General features: G+C 39.0%; 1 protein-coding gene across 1 annotated transcript in view; it reads right to left on the reverse strand.

Moving 5' to 3' along the window:
- Positions 1 to 1,182: 1,182 nt before the first annotated feature.
- Positions 1,183 to 23,362, reverse strand: part of LOC148854865 (zinc transporter) — a 41,992-nt gene continuing 19,812 nt past the window's right edge. The window contains exons 9-11 of the mRNA XM_088985652.1: positions 10,600 to 10,730; positions 4,714 to 4,832; positions 1,183 to 1,401 (exon numbers count right to left, since the gene is read on the reverse strand). Of these exons, the coding sequence (XP_088841778.1) occupies positions 4,720 to 4,832; positions 10,600 to 10,730 (244 nt within the window). The 3' untranslated portion in view covers positions 1,183 to 1,401; positions 4,714 to 4,719. The remainder of the gene's footprint in view (positions 1,402 to 4,713; positions 4,833 to 10,599; positions 10,731 to 23,362) is intronic.

Here is a 23,362-nt window from a genome sequence, read left to right on the forward strand (position 1 = left end):
TTGGTTGTTTTCTTCGATTTAGGGAAAGAAGAGGGTTTTTTAACCGAAAGTTTCAGTTCAATACTTCAATTAGGAAAAAAAAATGTGAGCATCCTTGCTTTTCTTTTGCAACCAAACAATAGAACATGAAAATTGTAAACCTATTTTCACTTTCTCGTCCCATTTCATTCTTCCCATCCCACCAAAATCTTTCGACAAACCAAATATAGCCTTTCTTGAACCTATACAAGATATATTTGGGAGACCATGGAAAATGATAAAAAAAAAAGTGCATGGATACGATTAGAAAATTACTATAAATCTTATTAATATATAAAAATATTAATTTAATGATAATTTATAATTTATTATTTTTTTGGTTATTATGAAATAAGTATCAATCAATATGGACTACCCTAAGCAGAAGAGAACAAAAAAGGGAGGCAGCTGGGCAGAGGCAATTATACATGTATTTTATTTAAGGGTCTAAGACATTATATTTTGGATTAAGTTTTTCAAACTCTGAAACTAAATGAGGGATCCACCAATCTATCATCCACACGGTAAGTCAAAAAGTTGGGTTTTGCATTATTTGTCTCATCAAAATAGTTAAATTCGATTCGTATAAAGGATGAAGGAAGTGGCCGACGCCGATCTAAATGATTGCTGTCTATTTCATGGATGACATAGTTACGGAAAAGAATTCGAGGATATAAAAATCAACCAACATGCCATTCATCCATTACTCACTAGGGAGCTTACCACTCTACAATATCAACCCAACACTAATTCGGAGCTGAAAATCTATTTAATGACTTATTCACTTAAAGAAATAAATCATTCAGATCAGCCACTTCAGCCGTTACTTAACGGCCCCTTTAATCAACGGTCAACCGCCTCCTTGGTTCTATGTGTAACTCTTATCCTCATTATAAGTTCAGTCTTTTAGATATCTATCCTGATTCTTTGATGATATAATAATATATCAAAATGATGAAACGGTTCGGATTAATTAAAAAAAACTATAGGAACACTGCATCAGCATTCTTTCCAATGGCCAAATGTTCAAGTTCAAGACACTAGATCACTTCTGTTCTGACAATATCTCCCATCCACTGTAAACTCAGGACGAGCGTATAAGAAAATAATTCTGAGAAACAAGGAAATATTGGAGGTCGGGAAGGAAAATATAGTTACTAGCTATATCCAAAGTGAATGATATGATCAATTAATTATTCAAGCAGGTTCAGCCTGTAAGTTACTGTACATACAACAAGAGCAATGGCTCCCCTTGAAAGAACAAAGGAACAACAATCAATGTTTTAAAACCTAACAAGAAAAGATACCGGCTCAGCTCCCAGTCCTAATAAAACCGATGGGGGAAGTTTTTTTAACGGTTGTGCTCCTATTTTTAGTCCTCCACTGACACAGGAAAACAACAAAGGAAGATGAATTAGATCAACAGTAATGCGATGGTAAACTTACTGGAGTCGAACAAGTTACACACCACACATGCTGTCATACTGATAAAAAGTCAAAGCCTATTTACAATTATGATAACCAAACATTAAACCAGCTTAAAGGAATGGTATTCAATAAAATACAACTATACAAGGGATGTTATTCAGTTAAGTGTAAAAAATTTAAATAATATCTGGAGAAACTACCAGCAACAACCTGATAAAGCATACAACACTGGAAAATGCAGTTAGCATAAAAGAACAAATTTTACATCAAAAGACAAAAAGAAACCAGTGCAGGTTTTCTGTTGCAAATGGTTGCCATTGGGATATTTGGCAAAATTTCGCCAATGATTGAAATTTTCGTGAAGTCAACCAACAGACTGATAATAATTGCAAAATTAGCAGATATCTTTCAATAATTAAATATAGTTTTTTGTACCAAGGTGCAGAAGTATGAAAGCAGCAAAGCCCCATTTACAACAACAAAAAAAAGGCATCTTTTCCCAATTAGACATTTAGACATACTATATACACATAACAGGACCAAAAGATAATCCAATGCAAATAAACTCAACGATAGCACATGGATATTAAAAATCTTTGTAATTAAGGCTGTAGTGAGTAGAAGACAAAATCTAAGGTAAAAAAAATAATATAAAGGTTGAGCATGTCACAGGTGTGCTTGTCAAAGGGAAAAAATACTTGACGGGATGCATGTGGCTAATGAATTAATTGACTTAAAAATATGAAGTGGGAATGCTGGGATCTTTTCAAAAAATAGATATGGAAAAGACAATCATGCAAATTGGAAGCTCCTTGACTATTAAAAATGAACCTTGGTTACAGAAAGAGGAACCGAATCCAAGCTTGCACCACTACTTCAACCTTTTTAGTTATATGGGACATCTCACACAAACTTCTCAAGCTCTGGGTATTAGACACTGCAATCCCTTGTCACTAGTTCTTTGCATTTGCATCAGTCAAGCATTAAGCAGCTCCACTATGAAGGGAGCCCAAGGTTCTGTTTTCTTTTTTTTTTTCTATTTCTCTCTCTCTCTCTCTCTCTCTCTCTAATTAAATAAAACAGAAACTCCTTCCTTTTTTTCCTATTTTACTTTCCATCTTGAATATTTATTATATAAAGTTAACCTTCTTTAGCTGCTAATTGATATGAAAAATTTCTATTAAATCCTTATTATAGTAGTACTAATTTTGACAATAATGAAATTAATATATATAAAACATTTTTAAAAGAAATTTAATGTTTTTAATAAAGAGAATTGCTATTTTTTCAATTAATATGCATGATGAATGGTACATAAAACTAGGGGACTAGCCAAAAGTTAAATTTTTATATGTAAAATAAAAAATAATTCATTAATTTTATGGGAAATTTAGCTCATAGTCGAGCTCGAGCTGAGACAGAATTTATGAGCTTTTGAGTTGAGCCAGATTTGAGCTCAAGTCTCTAGCTCGAATCGAGATTGAGCCTCACAGTATTCTAGCAGGCCAAGCTCAAATAGCCAAATATTCGGCTCAGCTTCACTAGAACCCACCCCTACTAGCTACATGGTTGTCACCTGAGATGCACTCCCATTTGTTTTTCATGGAATAAAAATTTTAAGTTATTGAATACCCTTTGGGGTAATGACATACCTCTCAACTTATTAAGGGCAAGATAGAGATTCCATGTTTCAGTTTCTTCTATTTTACAGATTTGAATTCTTTGCAGACCTAAGCTTTTTTTATCAGTAAATGATAAAATCCCCTGTAGACCTTCAACGAAGCCTCAAAAAGAATGTCTGACCAGACAAAGTATCCTTATACATTTGGCAGAGCCCGTTCAACTTTTTAATGAATCTTGTATATAAACATGCCATTGGAAAGCTACTATATAAACGTAAGTGTGAGATTTGGCTTCCCATGTCATGAAAAAAATTGAGCCCAGATCTGCTGTCTGCCACGCTGTGTAAAAGGCACCAGTGCTCTGTACACATGAGCGTGGGTCCCATGTGTACAGAACACTGGCATGTTCACTTGTGATTAGTTCAGTGTCTTAAAAGTGCAAGGCACAAGGGTCAATTTGCACCTGAGGGGCAAGGCAAGGCATGCACCTTTTTAAGCAAGGTGCAAAAAAAAAAAAAGAATAAAAATAAAAAATTGCAAATAAAAAAAAAATTATTAAACATAATATTAATAAAAATATAAACTTTGATTTTAAAATAAATGTTTTTAAAAACCTATTATCTAATATTAAAATACATAAATATAATATGTAAAGCATATTCAAATGAGAATTTAAAAATAAAATCAAATATATAAAACATTTTCAAGCATATAAAACCCACAATCTCTTTTTTTCTCAATTGCATTACTTCAAGTAGCTAATGTGATGTAAAACATATTACATTCCTGATACTACAAGCTGCCTTTGTACCACACCCCTCGACGCAAGCCCAAACAAGTCCACATTAGGTCTTAAATTCTTAGTTCTCACACAAAAAGGGCTGCGCCTAGGACCTGGGGAAGGTGCCTACCCTGAAATGCGCCTCACCTGTGCATAGGGCTGTTCACAAATAAATTCAAACCAACCAACCCAGCCCGACCCAACCCGAGTCAACCGGTTTTTCTTCACTACCAGTCAGTTTCAGGCTGCAAATATGAGTAAACCGAACCGAACCAAACCAAGTTATCTGAAAAAATATCTGTTAAATATAGATATTTTAGTTTTAAATAATAAATATATATCTGAAAAAATATATATTCTGAAATATATCAGATATATATTTCCAAAATATATATTTCTAGAAATTAGAAAATATATATTCTGATATATTTGTATACATGTTTTGGCTTTAAATATATATTTCAGTTTTAAATATATTTCCAGAAAATATATTCTGAAATATTATATATAATATTGGCACTTTGAGTTCATGTGCATTGTGCAAGCTTGGAGTTGGTTGAAACCCAAACCGACTCAAACCAACCAGGTCGGTTTTACTTAATAGAGTGTCGGTTTCAGTTTAATCTATAGGTAACCCAACCAGGTTGGGTCGGTTGAAAAAACACTAATAAACTGACCCAACCTGACCCGTGAACAGCCCTACCTGTGCGCCTGATGCGCGCCTTTTAAATCACTGGATTAGTTACATAGGTTTTTACACACAGCGTGGCAATCAGTAGATCCCAAATGGAAGAACTTAGATCAGTTTGCAACTACAGTAAACCAATAACTATTGTTCTATATAATCTTAATCAGATAGCATACTTCAAGTTAAGTTGGAAGTGGCGGCATATGCATTTCATTTTCAAAATTTCCCTCCGGTATATCTGATGGTTGAACAGAATCTTTCCTGATACGTTCCAAAGAAGTGGCTTCAAAGATTCCTGTGAAATTCATTCACATTTACTAGTTATTCAATGCAACAATTAGAATAAATAAATAACACTAATGGCATGTAATATTGTGTATAGTCTATACATGCCAAATAACTTACAAACAATATAGAAAAGGTAGCTTGATGATGTCCTTAGTAATTGAGAATACAGATATAAAGCAAGTCTATTCAAAAGAGGAAAACAAAGAACTAGAAGAGATTCCTGTTATTGATAAAAAAAAAAAAGAACTAGAAGAGATCACCTCTATAGTAATAGAAGCTTATAATCTTGGGTATGAAATAGGTTAGTTAAGAACCATACAAAGATTTTACACCATAATTGTACCTCACTGACAGGTTGAAGGCTGTCATCTCCATAATTCTCTTTTTTTTTATAGATTTTTCTCAGATATTTTCCGCAAAAACAAAATTAGAATTGTATTAGTTTGTATTATTTCACTTTTCCATGGTTGCACAATTTGAGTTAGGGCCTGTTCATTTCCTCTTAACTCTTATTTCTTAAGAGGACTCTTTTAACTTTAAGAGAAAAATGGTTGTTCGTTTCCTCTTATCTTTTATCTCTTAAGGTGCAATCATACAACCTTTTGTTTTCCAATGATACCCCCAAAAAGACAAACAAAAACTCTCATAGCAAATTATGACCTGTTTGCTCTTCTTCAATACCCACACGTATCTGCTCTGGTTGTCTCTTTCTCCCGAAACCTGGCATGGGAATTCTTCTCTTAGAGGCCACTGATTGGGGAGAAACCATAAACCTGTTCGAACCTTCCATCGAACAGAAACAACCCTCCCTTTGGGATAGAAGGATAAGATTTGGGTCACACTACATCCGGTTCCAAGCTTAATGGCCCCGGTCCTCTGGTCCGTATCTAGGATTATCAGACCTTCCTTTTCCAAATTTACCCATTCCCCTTTTTTCAAGTCCTTTTGACCCCACCCCTTCACTATTTAAATCTCTTATTTCCTCCCCACTCATACCGCCAGCTGGCAGCAGATGCAAGTCTTCAAGGCATTCTAATAACGTTTCCTTGAACCATTTTTTGGAGAAACCTTCTTTTTCGGTTTTAAAACTTGAATTTGGGGAAACCTTCGAAGACTCCGCCCTGTCACATACCAGCATCGAACAGTTCTCAAAGGGGTCCATCGTCTCACCCTCACACGACGATCGAGGAAGCTACAATGTACCCATCCAGGACATGGTTCTCTTCCTGCTCCAGCCTCCCCCTTCGAAACACCTTCCTCTTTGTTCTCTGACACCGATCTCCCCCTAGAGTTGTCCATCTGATCTTGGATCAGTATCATCATCTCTCCCACCACCGACTCCTAGCCCGACCCACCCCCTAAAACCCTTTCCCTTTCTTAACCTCTCCCTCTTTTCTCTCAGGCTCAACTTCAATCTCTTCTCCTGCCACAACCACATCCAGCAGGATAAAACGCCTACAACTATCTCTACCCTCTCCAGAATCACCCCTCCTTCACTTTGATTCTCACCCACTCACAGGTCTTTCAGCTCATCTGTAGAGTCGTCCGTCCCTAGAAAACCCCCACATAGATTCCCAATCCCTTTTATTACACTCAGGCACCACAGAGGGAGTGGGAGCCCAAAAACTTTTATCCAAATCTCTCTAGGATCGCTAATCATGCTCAACTTTTCTGGTAATAGACTCACTATCATTTCTATCCACCAATCCAAAGCCATTTTATTCTGGCCAATATACCAAGGCCCATTTAAGAGGGCCCACTCCGCCTCTTCCTTAGAAGGGAAGATGAATAGGTAGCAGTCTTCAATTAGTTTTTTGACTCTCACCCCTCCCACTGCTCTCCAACTTCTTGTCACCCATGCTTCTATTTCTTCTACTGGGATTTACCAGTCATTCTCTTTTCTTCTTTTTGTTGATAAGCACCAACTAGAATTTCATTAAAAAGCTAAAATCACACTGCTTAGAACCAGAGTAGGTGGACAATAACAACAACCTTAGAACAAGCCAAAAAAGGACCAAAACAGCAAAAGAAATTCCTTCTACAAATTACAGCCTGGCCTTGGGCAATCCCAATCCAAACTATCTTTTCCTACCCCCAATCTTGCCAGGGTGTCAGCTAGCCTAATTGCACTCCAGGCCTCCTGGGTACCCAAATGAATGAGATGTTTAAGTTGGCACCAAAGGAATGAACCAATCAACAAAATAATTGTTTAAACAACAAAATAAGTTGTCACCAACTGTTTAAATTGCCAAGGTATTAATTCTTAAGATCGCATCAACAAAATAATTGTTTCATAGTCCCCCTTGACCACTATATTCAATAACCCTTGCTCAACTATCGGTTTCAGGTCCTGAATTAAGGGCCTATTTGGTTTGTGGGAATAGAGGTCTGGAAGCAGAATCGGAATGGGTCATTCTGATTCCAACTGTTTGGTTGAGCGGAATCAGAATTCCATTCCTGGTGGAATGGCATTCACCCATTTGAGGGAATGGCCATTCCCTCCCCCACCCTTGGGAATGAAATCCCATTCTGGTTGATTCTACTTTCCATTCCTATTCCTATCTGAACCAAATAGACTATGGGAATAGACCATTCCGATTCCGAAGGATTTTGATTCCAATTCCGATTCCAAAGGATTTGATTCCGATTCCTACTGTGAACCAAACGGACCCTAAAGCCAACAGCTCTCTCCTTAGAGAATTTCCATACCCAATTGGCCCTGGATGGCTAAGAATTACATTGTCAGCAGAATCTCTAACCACTCCTCCCACTCCTGAGCTCCTGGGGTTTCCAAAACAGCACCCATCAAAGTTTAGTTTACAACTTCCATCTCCTGGTGAAGTCGATTGACCACTCTTTGTGGTACCAGTACCCTATTATTAAAACCTGCAAAAATATCCCACCCTCTTAGTAAATTATTTAGGCTTACTCCACTGAACTCTTTGTTAACTTGAGCCCAATGTGCAACCCTTAGTGTTGTAAGTCCGATCAGCTCCTCCACTTCTTTGTAATTTCTTCAAATATTCTGCTATTTCTTTTACTCCATAAACCCCACAACACTGCCCCTCTCATGCACTGCCACAAGATTTTGTGTCTTGGTCCAGAATATCTCATAACCTGTGGTTTAAATAGATCCACCACCTCTGAAGGAGCTGTCCACTCTTTACCCACCAAAGAGAAAAAAGTTGCCAAATCTGAGATGCATAAGAGCACTGAAAAACAGATAATTGGCGTTTTACCTGTCTTTCTAGCAAAGAACACAAGCATGAGGAGAAAGAGTTCACTTTTTACACTTCCTTTGGAGTCTGCCACAGGTGCTTAAGATTTGCTATGCAGCCTCCCAACAAAAAACCTTTACTTTGAGGGAATTAGGCTGGAACATAATTCTTTAGCTGGGAAAGGAAGGTTGTCAACTTGGTTAACAAGGACTTTAAAAAAACATGATTGGTGCTTTCCCCGTCTTTCTAGCAAAGAACACAAGCATGATGAGAAAGAGTCCACTTTTTACACTTCCTTTGGAGTCTGCTACAGGTGTTTAAGATTTGCTTTGCAGCCTCCCAACAAAAAACCTTTACTTTGGGGGGAATTGGGCTGGAACATAATTCTTTAGCTGGGAAAGGAAGGTTGTCAACTTGGTTACCAAGGACTTTAATAAAAGATGAACAAGTGTAACTGTCATTTACAGATAGGGTCCAAACCCTCTAACACCCATCCCAAAACCCTAGCAACATAGGGTTTTCCCCCAAAGATAGTACTAAATATTTTAAAGGCCACTCCTTAACCCCACAACCCAAGATTCTGGCACACTCCATGTCTCCACCACAAATCACTCCAAATTAATCCCCACCAAATTACACTAACCTTCAACCCAGTTACCACTTCCACTAACCTCAAAATACACCTCAAAGCTCTCAAATCCTGGAAACCCCTAAATTCCCCTAAGATCAAGGTATCATCTGTAAATTACAAATGCAATACCATCTGTCCTTGTCTACCCACTATAAAACCCCAAAATAACCCCTTCTCATCAGCTCTTTTCAACAATTTGCTCATGACCTCAGCCACCAAGAGAAATAACATAGGGGACAACAGATCTCCTTGTTGAATTCCCCTAGTTTCCTCAAAGAAGTCCTGTGGGGCACCAATGATCAGAATTGAGAAATGAGTGACTTTTAAACATCCCATTATCCATTTTATCCATCTATTCCCAGTGTCCATTTGTTCCATCACCCACTGCAAGATCCCAATCCACATGGTCATAGCCTTTCTCCAAGTCCAATTTAAAACAAATCCTTTTTTCCTTTCCTTCCTAAACTCCTCTACAGCCTCATTCGCTATAAGGATTTGATCAAGAATTTGTGTGTTTTTGACAAAAGCCCCTTGTTCACTTGAAATCACATAATGCAACACCTCGTTCAATCTAACCAACATAACTTTTGCCAAGATTTTGTACAAACTTGTAGTGAGAATTGTAGGCCTAATATCATTGGTGGAGACAGCCCCAGCACATTTAGGAATTAAGGAAACATAAGTGGAATTCATTCCTCTCCCCACTTTCCCTCTTTCAAAAAACTCATTAAACGCTTTCCATAAGTCCTTTATGGTCTCCCAGCATTCTTGGTAAAAGATTAGCGCAAATTCATCAGGACCTGGTGCTTTATCACCGCTCTTTCTTCTCTCATTTGCTAAAAAATGAAAGTACTTGCTCTTTCCATCCCATCCCCCTCCCCTCAACCATTTACATCTCGATTTTTGTTGCCAACAGATTTCCTCCCTTCTTAAAATCATTTTTAACTCAGCCCTTAAGCCCATTCTTTTCCTTCTCTCTTCCTCTTGCAATCGCCTTCCCTCCTCTCTTTGGATCCTACCCACCCCCTCCACCTGTTTTAACATTTCCATCTTTTTTTACCCAACTCTTCCAAAAACCTGAACATTCCAAATCTTCAACTTATTTTTTATCATCCTCAGCCTTTGCATAAACTGAAACCCAGCACACCCTTCCACTTGCAGAAGGATTCCATCTCTCTAAAGCCACATCATTATTCAACTTATCTTTTTCCTGACCCTTCTCTTCGAGTCCTCTAAAACACCTTCCTTGCAAATTCTTCACCCCACCCCCACCACAAAAGAAAAAAAAACAAAAAGAATAGACCCAGTGTTTTACTCACCTCCACTTTCTTTGTTTACTATTCATTTGGTGAATATTTCAAATGAGCATAAGAGTTTCAGGTTGTAAATTTTGATGAGAGTTCCACTTGAGGGAGGGGTTATTAGACGCCATGAAAGAAGCATTTTAATTAGTTATTGGGCCTGATGGGCTTGGTTACTCTGAGATAGCTCATCAGTTAGCCCTCTTACAAGGGAAGACCAGAAGAAGTTGGTATATGGCATTGGATGGAATGGACTGGTGGTTGAAGGTGAATGCCACATGGGATTAAGATGGCTGCAATCAAGTTTTGAAGGACCTTAGGGTTTAAGATATCAGGTTAGATAAGTACTTGTGTAATCTTTCAATCAGAATTTCTCACTTGGAAACCAAGGTCTGCTGTCAGTTTAGCACATACTCTAGCTAGGATGAGCATAAACAAGGATGAGTTAGGTTGGAGAATGCCAAGGTAAGGTGCAAATTCGTAACTGTCATATATAAGTATTAGTGTGAATGTAACTGTATCAGTCAATAATAGTGTTGTACTTTTTAACTTTCTATTATTAATGATATTCACTCTTACTGATCAAAAAATAAAGCTTTTAAGCACAAACAAGACAGCACATACCAAATCCCAAAATTATAGAGCAAATTAGGAATCCCAGTAATGAAAAATCCATTTTGTACACAATCTCCATGACGATGATGCATCCTCCAGCTACCATTAAGTGCCTTGGAGATGAGAAGACCATATGCAATCTGCAAAGGGGCATAAATTACATCAACCATCATGTGCCCCTAATAAGATCTCCTCAGAGAAGCTATATTAAATTAAATTATGTGAAAAATGAACTAAAGATCAGAATAATCTAGTCATGAAGAAGAAATAGGTATCTGAAAGAATATAGTCTCTCAATGCAAACAATATCAGAAATGAGAGTTCATATCACAGATCAGCTAAGCCCAAACTGAATTCAGAAATATAATTAGTAATGTTGTTGAAACAATAAATGCAATAACCCATCAAAACTATATACAGAAGTGTCCCAGCACAACAAGCTGCTATTTAGTGGGAACCCAACAGTCAGTGCCCATAAAATAAAATAAAACATAATGTATGATTCACATGTAATGAGTTAAATAAAGATAGAGGGAATCACTGGATTCCTTGTGATGCAGTAGTGCTGGAACAAACTATCACAAGACAGGAAGAGAGAGAAAGGAGAAAGGGTAGAGGAAGAGAAAAGAGAGAGAGAGAAATCCCAAGGAATCACTCCAAGGGGTCCTAGAATCACTCTAGGGTTTGTAGGAATCACACCATACAGCAAACTTGCAAGAGAGCTCTAAAGAAATTCATTCATTAGCTTCATGAGGAAGAGAATACATCTATTTATAGAGTGCCTGTGTGGCCCGGAATACTGTTCACCATAATTACAAAAATGTCACTCCTTGTCTTGTGTATCAAGAAACAAAATAACTTTCTATCTACTAATGCAAATAAACTGAAAGTTGAAAGGCAAGCCCTACTAAACTAGAGGAACAAGATGCTATAGCCCAGGCTAACACGGGACTAGTTAAAATGACAAAAATACCCATACTGTTCAAATATACAAAAATACATAAAATTCCAAATTTGATTCTTCAGCTCCTGCATTATTCTCCCCTGGTTCAAAAAAGCCCGTCCTCGAGTTTTGAAGAACTTGAGGGTGAAAAGTTGATGTACCTCAATGAAAAAAGTAGTAATTCTCATAGCTACTTCAACACACTTGGACTGTAGAATTTTTTTAAGATAAATAAAGAAAAAAAATCATTATTGAAAAGAGTTTACAGCTCATATGGTGACAAGAGGTCATCCCCAAGAAACAGTCAGAAAAAAAAAGAAAAACAGACTTAAAACAAATTATATCAGAACCCAGAAAATTAAGCATTCAAAGAGCTCCAGAAGTCTGCTCCAAAATCTTCTTTCTTTAATCCTTGAAAATCTGGCAGGATTAACACCCAACCTATGACTGATGAACTAATTCGAGCCACCACCTATTCTCAACTTTTTTTCTTGTTCTTTAAGATTCTTTTATTTCTTTCCTTCCAAACTTCCCAGCACACCATGAATGGAATGCAGCTCCACATCAGCTTGACCCTTGAACTACCCTGAACTCTTGGCCAAAGTCCAAAGATTTCAGCTTGATCTGATATTGACCACCTGTCCACCTTAAAGAGCATGAAGAAATAGAACCATATTGAGGAAATGAAGCTGCACCTGTAGAACAAATGCATGATACACCACTTGACTCTTTATGTTGTCCTGAGTCAGAACACACCCCTTGACTAGCAGCCAAGCAAAGGCTTCCACTCTTGGGAGCACAGGTATCCCCCATACTCCCTGAACTGGATCAGATTCCACCATGTTTCTGATAAATTGAGTACATCGACTTGACGGTAAATTTCCCATCCTTGCATTCCTTCCACCACCTGCTATCATCTACTAACGGATTCATTTCCAACGGCTGTAATTTGGACAGCACCTCCACACATTCCTCCATCTCCCAGTCAAGTAAAGGTCTTCTGAAGTTTGGTGTCCATACCACAGAACCATTTGAGACTTCAAAACAATCAGAAATAGGCAGAAATAGGTACACCCTTCCGACCCAATCTGTACAGCCTTGGACAGATTTCACAGAGACTCCCTAACCCAGACCAATCATCCTCTCAAAATCTAATGTAGATGTCACACACATGGCTATAAATGAATCTTGGAAGGAATGTATGTCTGAAATACTGCCTTCCATAACCTTCATTCTTAAATCATCAATAACATTAGGTTTTTTTTTTCTTTTTTGATTGGAAATGGCAACTTCGTTAAAATTAAAACTATGATAAGGTACATCTGCCAACTCCTAAGAAGTTGACCCAAGTTACATATCATTACAGCACTGACCAAAACATGTTCTCCCTACAGTCCCTTGTTTTGCTAAGGTATCCGCTAGCCCATTGGCTGACCTTTTTGTCCACTTAAAGCACAGACCAATCTCCCTTGTTATATTCATTATTTCCCTTATCATCTGTCTATATTTCCATGCTCCCAAACAACCTGACTGCATCCACCCCATTAACAGCTTAGAGTCCCCTTCAATCTCCATTTGATGTAGTCCCAAATGTTTGGAATATCTTACGCCGTTACGCGGTTACACCTTTAAGTAAAGCCATCACCTCTACTCTTAACAATCTCCTTCTCCTATTGGCCCTGAATACATGGCAATAATTCTTCCTTCCCCATCCCTAAATACTCCCCCTATACCCGACAGGCCCAAATTACCTATAGAGCTGCCATTCAACTTTGTATTTGGGGAAGTTGACGGGGCCCACATTTCATGCACCACAGGCTTTAGGGATAATAGTACTTGCCACCTCACCCCATCTTTTGTAAATGTCATCAGCTGAAAAGTCCTTAAAACAGATCACTGGTTTTAAACCAATGCATAACCTTAATAGTTATTCCTTCTACAATTTCCTCCTTGCTTATCACTATGAATTTTCATATCCAAAATCTCAACTGCAGCATTTGGAATGTTTCCTTCAACCTCTTGTTGAGAAATCTCCATCTCTGTGTTCAGCTACCCTTGGTTCTTCAACAAACTCTTAAACTTCTGCCATTAATGATGTTGGAAGAACTTGTACTATGTCAGCTTGTAATTCTTGTATTGGTTCAGTTGAACTTGTAAGGTAAAGTCATAACTTACTTCCTTACTGACATCTACTACAACCAACACGATTGCATCTTGTACCTGAATTTCTTCAACTTGATCCACTTCTATCTCTTCTTGATCATTAACCTCATGCTGACCATGGGTGTTGTAAGTTTCGTCTTCAACAATTCCAATCTTTTCTTGGTCCGCACCCTTTTGATCTTCAATTTTTACAACTTTTATACGTTGAAATTCTCCATTCACAACTTTAGCTTTAGAATGGGCATCAACATGCAAGAAATCATCTTCTTTATCTTCAACTTTGTACTTTCTTCTCATTGGCTTCAAATTTTTTGTTGTAACCAGCTGCTTCTTCTCTATCTTAAGAGCCAATGCAAAGGCATGATCTAAGTCATAAATCTGAATTGTAGACAATTCATTCTTGATATCATCCCTGAGTCCATTTGTGAAATGGATTAACTTGTTCCTTTCATTTTCTATAATGCCATGTCTAATATATAATTCATCAAACTTATGCATATATTGAATTACAGATAGCATTACCTTGCTTGAGATTAGTCAACTCCACATATGGATCATCATAGAAGTTTTGTGGAATGTACTTTTCTTGCAAACACCTCTTCATCTCTGCCCATGTGGTTATAAGATATTCACCTCTATTTTCTAGTCGTTGCTCAAGAGTTCTCCACCATACTTTAAAATGACCCGCGAGCTTCATGCGTGCAAATATAAATCTTTGTTTTTCAGACATATCATGCCAATTGAAATATTCTTCTAGTCTAGCAATCCAATCAAAGAATGCCTGCCAGTCTCCATCTCCCTTATTTTTTTTTTATGAATGAAAGTAGTTTTATTAAATCAGATATCAATAGTACAATTAGCCTAGGAGGAGGCACGAGATGTTACCCCCCTAGGGCTGAACCATATACACCAAAACTTCCCAGGCCTGAGACACAATTACAAAGTAGACCAAAATAGATCTCCCCTTGACACCCCTTGCTTGGCCAAAGAATCAGCCATTGCATTTGCTGATCTTCTAACCCACTGAAACCTGACAGTCATTCCTTGTCATCCATTTAATTTTCTTTAACAGATCCCTGTAGCCTCAGCAGGCTATTTCTGGGCTGATTAGCCAGCCTACTACTACCCTTCTACTAGCATATTGGTCACTCCAATTTGACTAGCCATCTGTATACCTTGTACCGCTGCTAGTAGCTCTACCCTTATTGAATCGCCTTCACCCACTGATCCGGAAAATAGAGACAGCATATTGTTGTCTTTGTCTCTCAGAATCCCACCTATTCCCGATGGCCCTGGATTACCTTGGCTGCTACCATCAAAATTCAATTTTACCACACCATCCGGGGGGAATCCATTCAGCTTGTGATCTGATCTTGGTGGAGACTGTAGCAGCCACTACAGCCCAATTTCTCCTTAAGTCATCAAAGGAGTAATCTGCCAACAAGTGTGAAGATTTTAACCATGAGATAGTCCTTGTCAATATGCATTACTTGATTTCAGCAAGACTTCTTCCCTGTTCTTGAAATATTTTTGCATTTCTCTTCTCCCATACAGTCCACAACGTAGCGGCTCTGATACATTTCCACATTAGCTTCCCTCTTTTTGTCAATCTCCCTAAGGCAGCTGGAGTGAACAGCAGCTTTACTTCAGAGGACAAATTCCACCTGCACCCAAATAAAGAAGCAACCCTATTCCAAATATTGGTAGCGAAAGAGTATGATATCAGCAAATGGTTACAGTCCTCACCCCTTAATTTACACAAAGAGCACCAATTAGGGGACAAGCACATAAAAGGTTTCTTCTTTTGCAAGTTTTCCACAGTATTGATCTTACCATAATAGGCCTCCCAACAGAACATGGCTATTTTGAGGGGAATTGGTCTTGACCATATCTCTTTAATGGGAAAGACCTAAGAGAAGGGATTGGAGCAAAGGGCTTTAAAGAAAGAAGCACAAGTGAATGAGCCAACCATGGTTAAGGACCAGACTCTTTTAGATGGATTAGGGGGAGTCCAAACACACCAAATCTAGAAGCAACAACAGCTCTGAAACACAAAGAGATTCTTCATCCCTTAGCCCTCTTTGAAACCCGAAATCCCAATTCAAGGCCAAAGGGCAAACTAGGGGAAAAGGAACCAAGAAATGGGTTTCTTTTTAAAAAGGGAGATGGAGTAGAGAGAAGGGAAATTGTCTTTTAGGGGTTGAGAACTTACCCAAGTATCTTCCCAAAAAAGAATGGAGTTTCCGGAGCAAGCATCATACCTTACAAAACTGAGGAACTTAGAGAGAATGCAAGAGATAGCCTTCCAAGGTGTTGTGAGCAAAGCCCTTTGGGATACTCCCACATCCCAATCTGATTCGGAACAATCATGGATACTTTTCACTACTTCATGCCACAACCTCTTCCTCTCTAGGGGCCACCTCCAAAGCCACTTACCTAAAAGAGCCTCATTCTTGCTCACCACGTTCCCTAATCCTAGACCTCCTTCTTCCTTACTCCGACACACCACCTCCCACCTAATCAAGTGATCTTTTTTCTCTTCACTAGGTTCCCATAAGAAATCCCTCGTTAGTTTTTCCAACCTCTTTGCCTCCTTTTTAGGAATTCTAAAGACTGACAAGAAGTATAAAGGCAAGTTGGCTAAAGTTGTTTTAATCAAAGTAACTCTACCCCCCTTGGAGATATAGTTTCTCTTCCAAGCTGCCAATCTTTTTTCGAATCTTTCCACCACCCGATTCAAGAACCTACTTTCCTTTGGATTTGCACCTAAAGGAAGTCCTAGGTAGGATAGAGGCCACTAAGAGCAGGTGCATTCTAGCAAGGCTTCTATAGACTCTAACTCCTCTCTGTTCAAGTGAACTCCCATAACACAGCTCTTCTCAAAATTTACCTTTAAGTTTGAGGCCCTCTCAAAGTGAGTTATTACATCCTTCAAATTCCTTACCTCCATCAAATCACAACCTTCACAAAAGATTATTATGTCATCTACAAATTGAAGATAGGTTACTAAAACTCTATCTCTACCTATTCTCCACCCTCTTAGAGATCCGGCTCTATCTACTTCTAAGAGGAGTCTACTGAAAGCATCGGTGACTAAAGTGAAAAGGAAGGTGACATAGGATCACCTTGTTTCAGACCCCTACTAGCTGGGAAAAAATCATTAACTACCCCATTAACTAGGATGGAATAATGGCAATTGGACAAGCAACCATTTACCCATTCGCACCATTTATCCCCAAACTCACACTTTCTTAGCACAAGTAGTAAGAATCCCCAATCCACCAAGTCATAGGCCTTTTCAAGATCAAGTTTGCAAACAAAACCTTGACACCCTGATCTCCTCATCTCCTCTACACATTCATTTGCTAATTAGAATATGATCTACATATTGTCCCCCCTGAACAAAAGCTCCTTGCGCTTGGCTGATAAGACAAGGAAGCACCTTTTTTATCCTCAAAGATAAGGCCTTAGCCACAATCTTGTAAACACTAATAACCAAACAAATAGGTCTAAAATCCTTTGGATGCTTGGCCTCTTTCTTCTTGGGAATTAAAGCTAAAAAAGTAGCATTAATTCCACGACTCATAACTGGGTTATCCTCAAATTCCTTAAAGACCTCGATTAAATCTTCTTTGAATACGTCCCAACAGTCTTAGAAAAAAGCCATTGTAAACCCAAACGGCTTTTTTGATTTCTTCCTCCTCAAAATTCCTTTCCAATCAACTTCTACTCTCTTTTGGAAGCCTCTACCAGGTAACGCCTTCCAACTCCACACTAGGTCTTAGGGGTTTCCTCAAAATGGATTTGAAGTGCTCAACAAAACAGTTGGCTATCCTTTCTTGGGTGTCAAAGACTATTCCATCCACTTCCGGTTTGGACACTAGGTTTTTCCTTCTCCTTCCATTGTCTAGGTTATGAAAGAATTTAGTATTCCCATCTCCTTCCTTAATCCATTTACATCTAGACTTCTACCTCCAAGAAATTTCTTCTCTTAAAACAACTTCATCTAACTCTCATTTTAGTTCCCATCTCGGATCTCTCTCCTGAGGGCTTATGGTTCTTTGAGATTCCTTCGCATCCAATTCCTCTATTTGGGTCAATAGAGAGGATTTCCTTTCTTCTATTCTCCCAAAATGCTCCCTTCCTCTCTTTGTAATTGCTTGGTCCATACACATTAGTTAGTGCCCAAGTAAATCCATCCTCTACCATCCTGAATTTTAACGAATGAAAATTTTCCTACTAGCTCCTCCACCACCTCCATAGCATCCTCTCTCCAGAAAGTAACAATTCCCCCTGAAGCCCCCCAAGAAGGTGCTGACACCCAGTTTATTCCTCCAAACTTCTAGATACTTCTTACCCAACTTCTATCAATATCAGCTAGTTTGGTCTCGTGTAGCATCACTATATCCAACCTTTCCCTTCTAAGGAGGTCCTTAATTAGCCTTCTTTTCCTAGCACTCCCCAGCCCCCTTACATTCCAACTAAATATTTGCACGGATATAAAAGATTTGACATCCCCTCTTGAGATCAGGCCCCTACTTGGAGGCTTTCCTTCTCTCCCCTCTTTCGCTAAACACAAATATTTCTTCTATATCTAATATCAACCTTTCCACCTCTGATCTTTTCTTCTTCCTTCGATAATTGTTCCAAATCTACTTAAGGCTACTTTTGTTTTATTTTGCCTTTCCAGAAGTCCTTGGCTTTCCTCCACAGATTTCTCTGTTTGCCTATACTCCTCAAAGAAGGCACAAATTTATCCCCAAATCCTCTCTAGTTCCTCTTCCTGCTTCTTTCCCATAACTGATTCATCCCCAGCTTTTTTGCTACTTTGAGCCCCTGTTTTTACTGAAACTTCTTGAACCCCACCCTGCCCTACCTCTTCCTCCTTTCTCTTATACTCCTCCAAAAACCTACAGATCTGATCCCAAATCTTCTCTAACTCCTCTTCCTGTAATTTCCTTCCCCTTTCCACTTCTTCTCGTCCTTGACCCTCCTTATCCCCTATTAAATATTTTCCATCCATGGCTATTGAATTAAGTTGAGCTGCAAAAGTACCTGTTCCAGGCAGAAAACCCACATCAGTACCATAAAACGAATGGACAATATTACCTGACAGGTTGTAGGAAGAGGCCAATGGATCTCGAGAAGCAAAACAAAGGGGCAAAGTCACGTCTACTCCTTCCAAAAGAGGTGACTGTGGGTCCTCGTTATGTTCAGCAAATATTGTTTTAGTCCTTGCATTAGAATCTGCCTTTAGATGTTGTCCCCTGATTGATACCTCTGTGTTCGGTGACCGAGGTATGTCCTGTTCATCTGGTCTTCTATCAATGCCTAGCTGCTCTAGCAAACTGGGAGCAAATTTAGGAGACGGTAACCTTTGCCTCTCCTCTATAAAATCTGCAGTAGGCCCCACTTCCTTAGGTAAGGGGGAAGGTTGAGTGAACTTTTATTGAACTGAATCTTCGTTTTCTAAAAAAAACAGCTTGGTATGTAGGCTCTCATTGTCGCTGAGGGGTTTGGCTTTCTTCAGTTGTACACTTCCAACACTTGAAGAGCCTTCAGACTCTGAATCAGAGCTGCTTCCTTCCTCCGTCTCACCGTCCTCAAAAGCATCCGTGGTATTCTGGTTTTCTGTTGCCGGAATGATGGAGAACCCTTTCTCCACTATCGTCGGATGAGGCTTCTTGAACCTCGGATTGCGTCGTTTTGGAGAGTCGCCATTTTTCTTCAAGCTTGGGACCCATGCCCAATTCCTATTTGGCGCGCCACTGCAGCGAACTCTACTTCCTGCAAGCACCGGTTGCGAATGGCTCGAGGGAGACGATGATAGACTGACTTTTCGATCCATCATCTCCCCAACTCCTTTCGTCACGTGCCCACTTAAAAAGGCGCGTGATTTTTTAAGTTCTGGGTCCACCCGATTTTCATTAACCAGCCCATTCTCTTTATTAGACCCATTAGATCTTGATAGGCCTGGGCCCAACCCCTCTATCCCCTTGCTAGCTCCTTTGGTCACATGCCCACTTAAAGGGCGCGTGGCGTTTAAAATCTGGGTCCACTCGATTTAAAGTAACCGGCCCATTCACTCCACTAGACCCATTATGTCTTGATGGGCCTGAAACCTTGTCAACCTTTGTTCAATTTGTTTTGAAATTTGAACTGCAGCAAGCCTGTCTCCAATTAATTCCCCTATCACCAACTGAACATAGGACCTGCCATCCCTCAGCCCACCCTGCCATGCAGAATTTCTCCAAGTGTTTCAACCATCCTCTTTTTTCTCTTTTTCTTGGGGACATCAGTTGTCTTAACTTCTCTTGTAAAGACTAGTTTGCCTTGCAAATCACGCAACCAAGCCTGTTCTGCCCCTTCATCTTCCTCCCTTCTACCCTCCATCCATAGTTGAGCTTCAATGGAAGTAGTAGGCCAAACGGGGTAAACTAAACCATTTGAAACAACCTCTATTGTCCTTGGAATGCCACTGGGTTTAACAGCACTTAACAACACTGCAACTGAATGGGGATCATGATCAAACGCACCATATAATCTTGCACCACAAACTACAGCTATTGACTGTAACACTTCCTCCTTCCGGAGGTTGAAAAGTAACCCAAGCAATCTGACTATTACATTGTCCTCAATCAAAAAACTTTTGGTATTAGAGAGAGGGCACCATTTTGAGACTGTGGCACCACCAGCCTCTGAGTGAATAACTAGAGCTGAAATCCCTACTTCATCTTCACCAAGATCTAACAAGACTTTACAAGAGGCATAAGGAGTAATCACCATCGGCTTTTGCAGGTTTAACTCTCTGAGTATCGCCTGTGCAATACCTCTCCAATCCTTTGGTAGACTTGAAGTTTCCACCACAAATTTCTTCCCCCAGTTCTTCTCTTCTACTGATGCAAGTTTGCAACTTCTTTTTCCTTTTTTCTGCAATCAACCAGTTTCTGTCACTGGAATCTTCCTCTCTCTTTTGCATTCCCCTTTTCTTTTCCTTTGCTACATCCTCTACTTGTTTTGTTTTCAGCTGCTGAATGAAGTCACTCAGTACCTGTGCCACTACCTTCCAGCCATTACCCCTTCTACTTTCTGGGAAACAGACCACCTGCTTCTTTCTTCCCCCAAAGAATTCTTGCAGAGTTATGTAGCAATCTTTTGCATTCCAACTCATACCTCTTCCTTCCATCAAGGTTGAACTTCGTAAAGTTCATTTGTTTACTTTTATAACTTGCTTCTGAAACAAACTTCTGCATCCATTTGATCACTTCAAAACCTTCCAGTAATATTGTGGCTCTCTTTGCCTCCCTAATCTTCAAGCTCTGCTGGTCTCTAATCCTTATCTCTTCGAGAATGAAAACTTTTGCTTCAACCTTTATCGCTTTCCTCCATTTTGCAGCTTCTACAAACCTGTTCTTCATTTTACCTCCAGTACCAGAATGGGAATTCTCTTGCTCATATCATGTGTTTATTCTTCACCTCCCTTAAAATTAGGCACTTCCCTTTCTCTTCTAACGTTGTTGAAAACCTTACTCCCATAGCCAATATTACTAGATCAATTTTCTTCCACCAAATTCTCAAGTAAATCAACCACAGACCCTTCACATGCTTCAAAAAACCTATCATCATTGATTCTAGACCCATGAGATTGTTTAAATGATACATAGGCCTATAGAATCGATCACTTTGTGAGAACATGGTGACTAACCATTAGCTCTTATACCAAACTGATGCAGTAGGGCTGGAACAAACTATCACAAGACACACACACACACACAAAAAGGAGAAAGGGTAGAGGAAGAGAAAAGAGAGAGAAATCCCAAGGAATCACTCCAAGGGGTCCTAAAATCACTAGGGTTTGTAGGAATCACTCCATATAGCAAACTTGCAAGAGAGCTCTAAAGAAATCTCCATTCATTCATTAGCTTCAAAAGGAAGTGAATGCATCTATTTATAGAGTGCCTGTGTGGCCCAGAATACTGATCACCATAATTACAAAAATGCCACTCCTCGTCTTGTGCATCAAGAAACATAATAACTTTCTATCTACTAATGAAAATAAACTGAAAATTGAAAGACAAGCCCTACTAAACTAGAGGAACAATATGTTATAGCCCAGGCCCACATTGGACTAGTTAAATTGACAAAAATGCCCATACTGTCCAAATATACAAAAATAAAAAATTTTAGAAATTTCCAAATTTGATTCTTCAGCTCTTGCATTACTGCCAATGGACAACCAAGAGGAGAAAGAGAGCCAATGAGCTCCAAAGAACAACTCCAAAACTTGTCAACAATTCCGGCATTCCTCTCTCCATACCACCCAAAATGTAGTAAGGCTCACTTTGGAAAGAGTACAAATACAAATATGTAGAGTGCAAATACATACAAAATACAAGGTTTTGCACCAATCAAAACCTTGACTTTCTTTTTTACCAAGTTTCCTGATATGCCATCCATCAATTGTCTCTAGTAGAAGCTAGGAAGCACCAATCAACACCAAAGATATCATGAAAATAAGATAACAAGAACAATCTATGTTGGGTATACCTGTATACCAAGCAACTAGCTTATCTCTAATCAGACATTTTTTAACACTACCATCCAACCCTAGAAAAAATCTCTTGTAACTGGAGCTTTATCGTTTTAAAGGAAAGCTAACCAAGAAGATTTCTGAAGGATCCCAAATACAATATCCCTCATTTCTACTATCAGGTCATGGATGATTTGATTGGAGCTCCATCACTAAAAAAATAGGGGTGATGATTTCTAGCCCAGCTAGGAATACACATATATATTATGTGTATTTAAAGTTGTAGGCCTAGAAGCTTGGCTTGGTCATGCCCATGATCACCCCTACAAAGTGCCCATATCATCAATCTTCCAATCATTTATATTTTCTCAGTCTACAATGTCAAACCACACCATTTTGATCCACACCAAAGCATGGGCCAATTTGAAAGGGCTCAAGCTTAATTTGAGTTGCTTCATAATAGCAGCTGAGGAGTAGCAATTTGCAAGAGGCAAGCAATGTATGGTGAGCACTTGGGTGCTCTTGTAAATATAAATAATGATAGATTGATAGTCATATAAAAGGAATAACATTTAATGAAAATAAGAGTGATAAGGATGGTTTTAACTTATATAAACTTTCTTAATAGAAAAAACATAGAAAGTTGACCCAGAGCTTAAAAAAAGAAGCTTCATATGATAGCCACTATTTTGGCCCTCCAAAAATTCCACCAAACATTGCTTTTTGGCTTCCATGCCTTGAAATTTATGAAGGCCAAAATGCTGCACTAGGACAGTACTCCCAAATGGGAACCAAGCTTGCATCATTTATGTTCTATTTGAAGCTATGGAGTAGAAACCTGGGAAGAGATCCTTGAGCAGTTGGTTGTGTCACACCATAAGTCACCTTAAAACGGTAGAGAAAACTTTGGCTGTCCGTGTTCAACAACCTGGGCTGTCAACAAGCTCTCCCTACATGACATGGTAGTTCAACTGGCAATGCATCTAGCACCAGTACTGTTAAGAGGAGTCTGTGCAAAGTAACATGTCATGCAGGGAGAGCCCTATTGGCGGCACAGGCTGTTGAATTTAGCCATTTTGTTTTTCTAAAATAGCATCCTGTCCCATCATTCAATCCATGATAAGATACACTTTTTC

This window comes from Nelumbo lutea, chromosome 4 (genome assembly GCF_056320005.1).
Source record: "Nelumbo lutea isolate HS-2025 chromosome 4, American lotus-T2T, whole genome shotgun sequence".
Classification (NCBI taxonomy): domain Eukaryota; kingdom Viridiplantae; phylum Streptophyta; class Magnoliopsida; order Proteales; family Nelumbonaceae; genus Nelumbo; species Nelumbo lutea.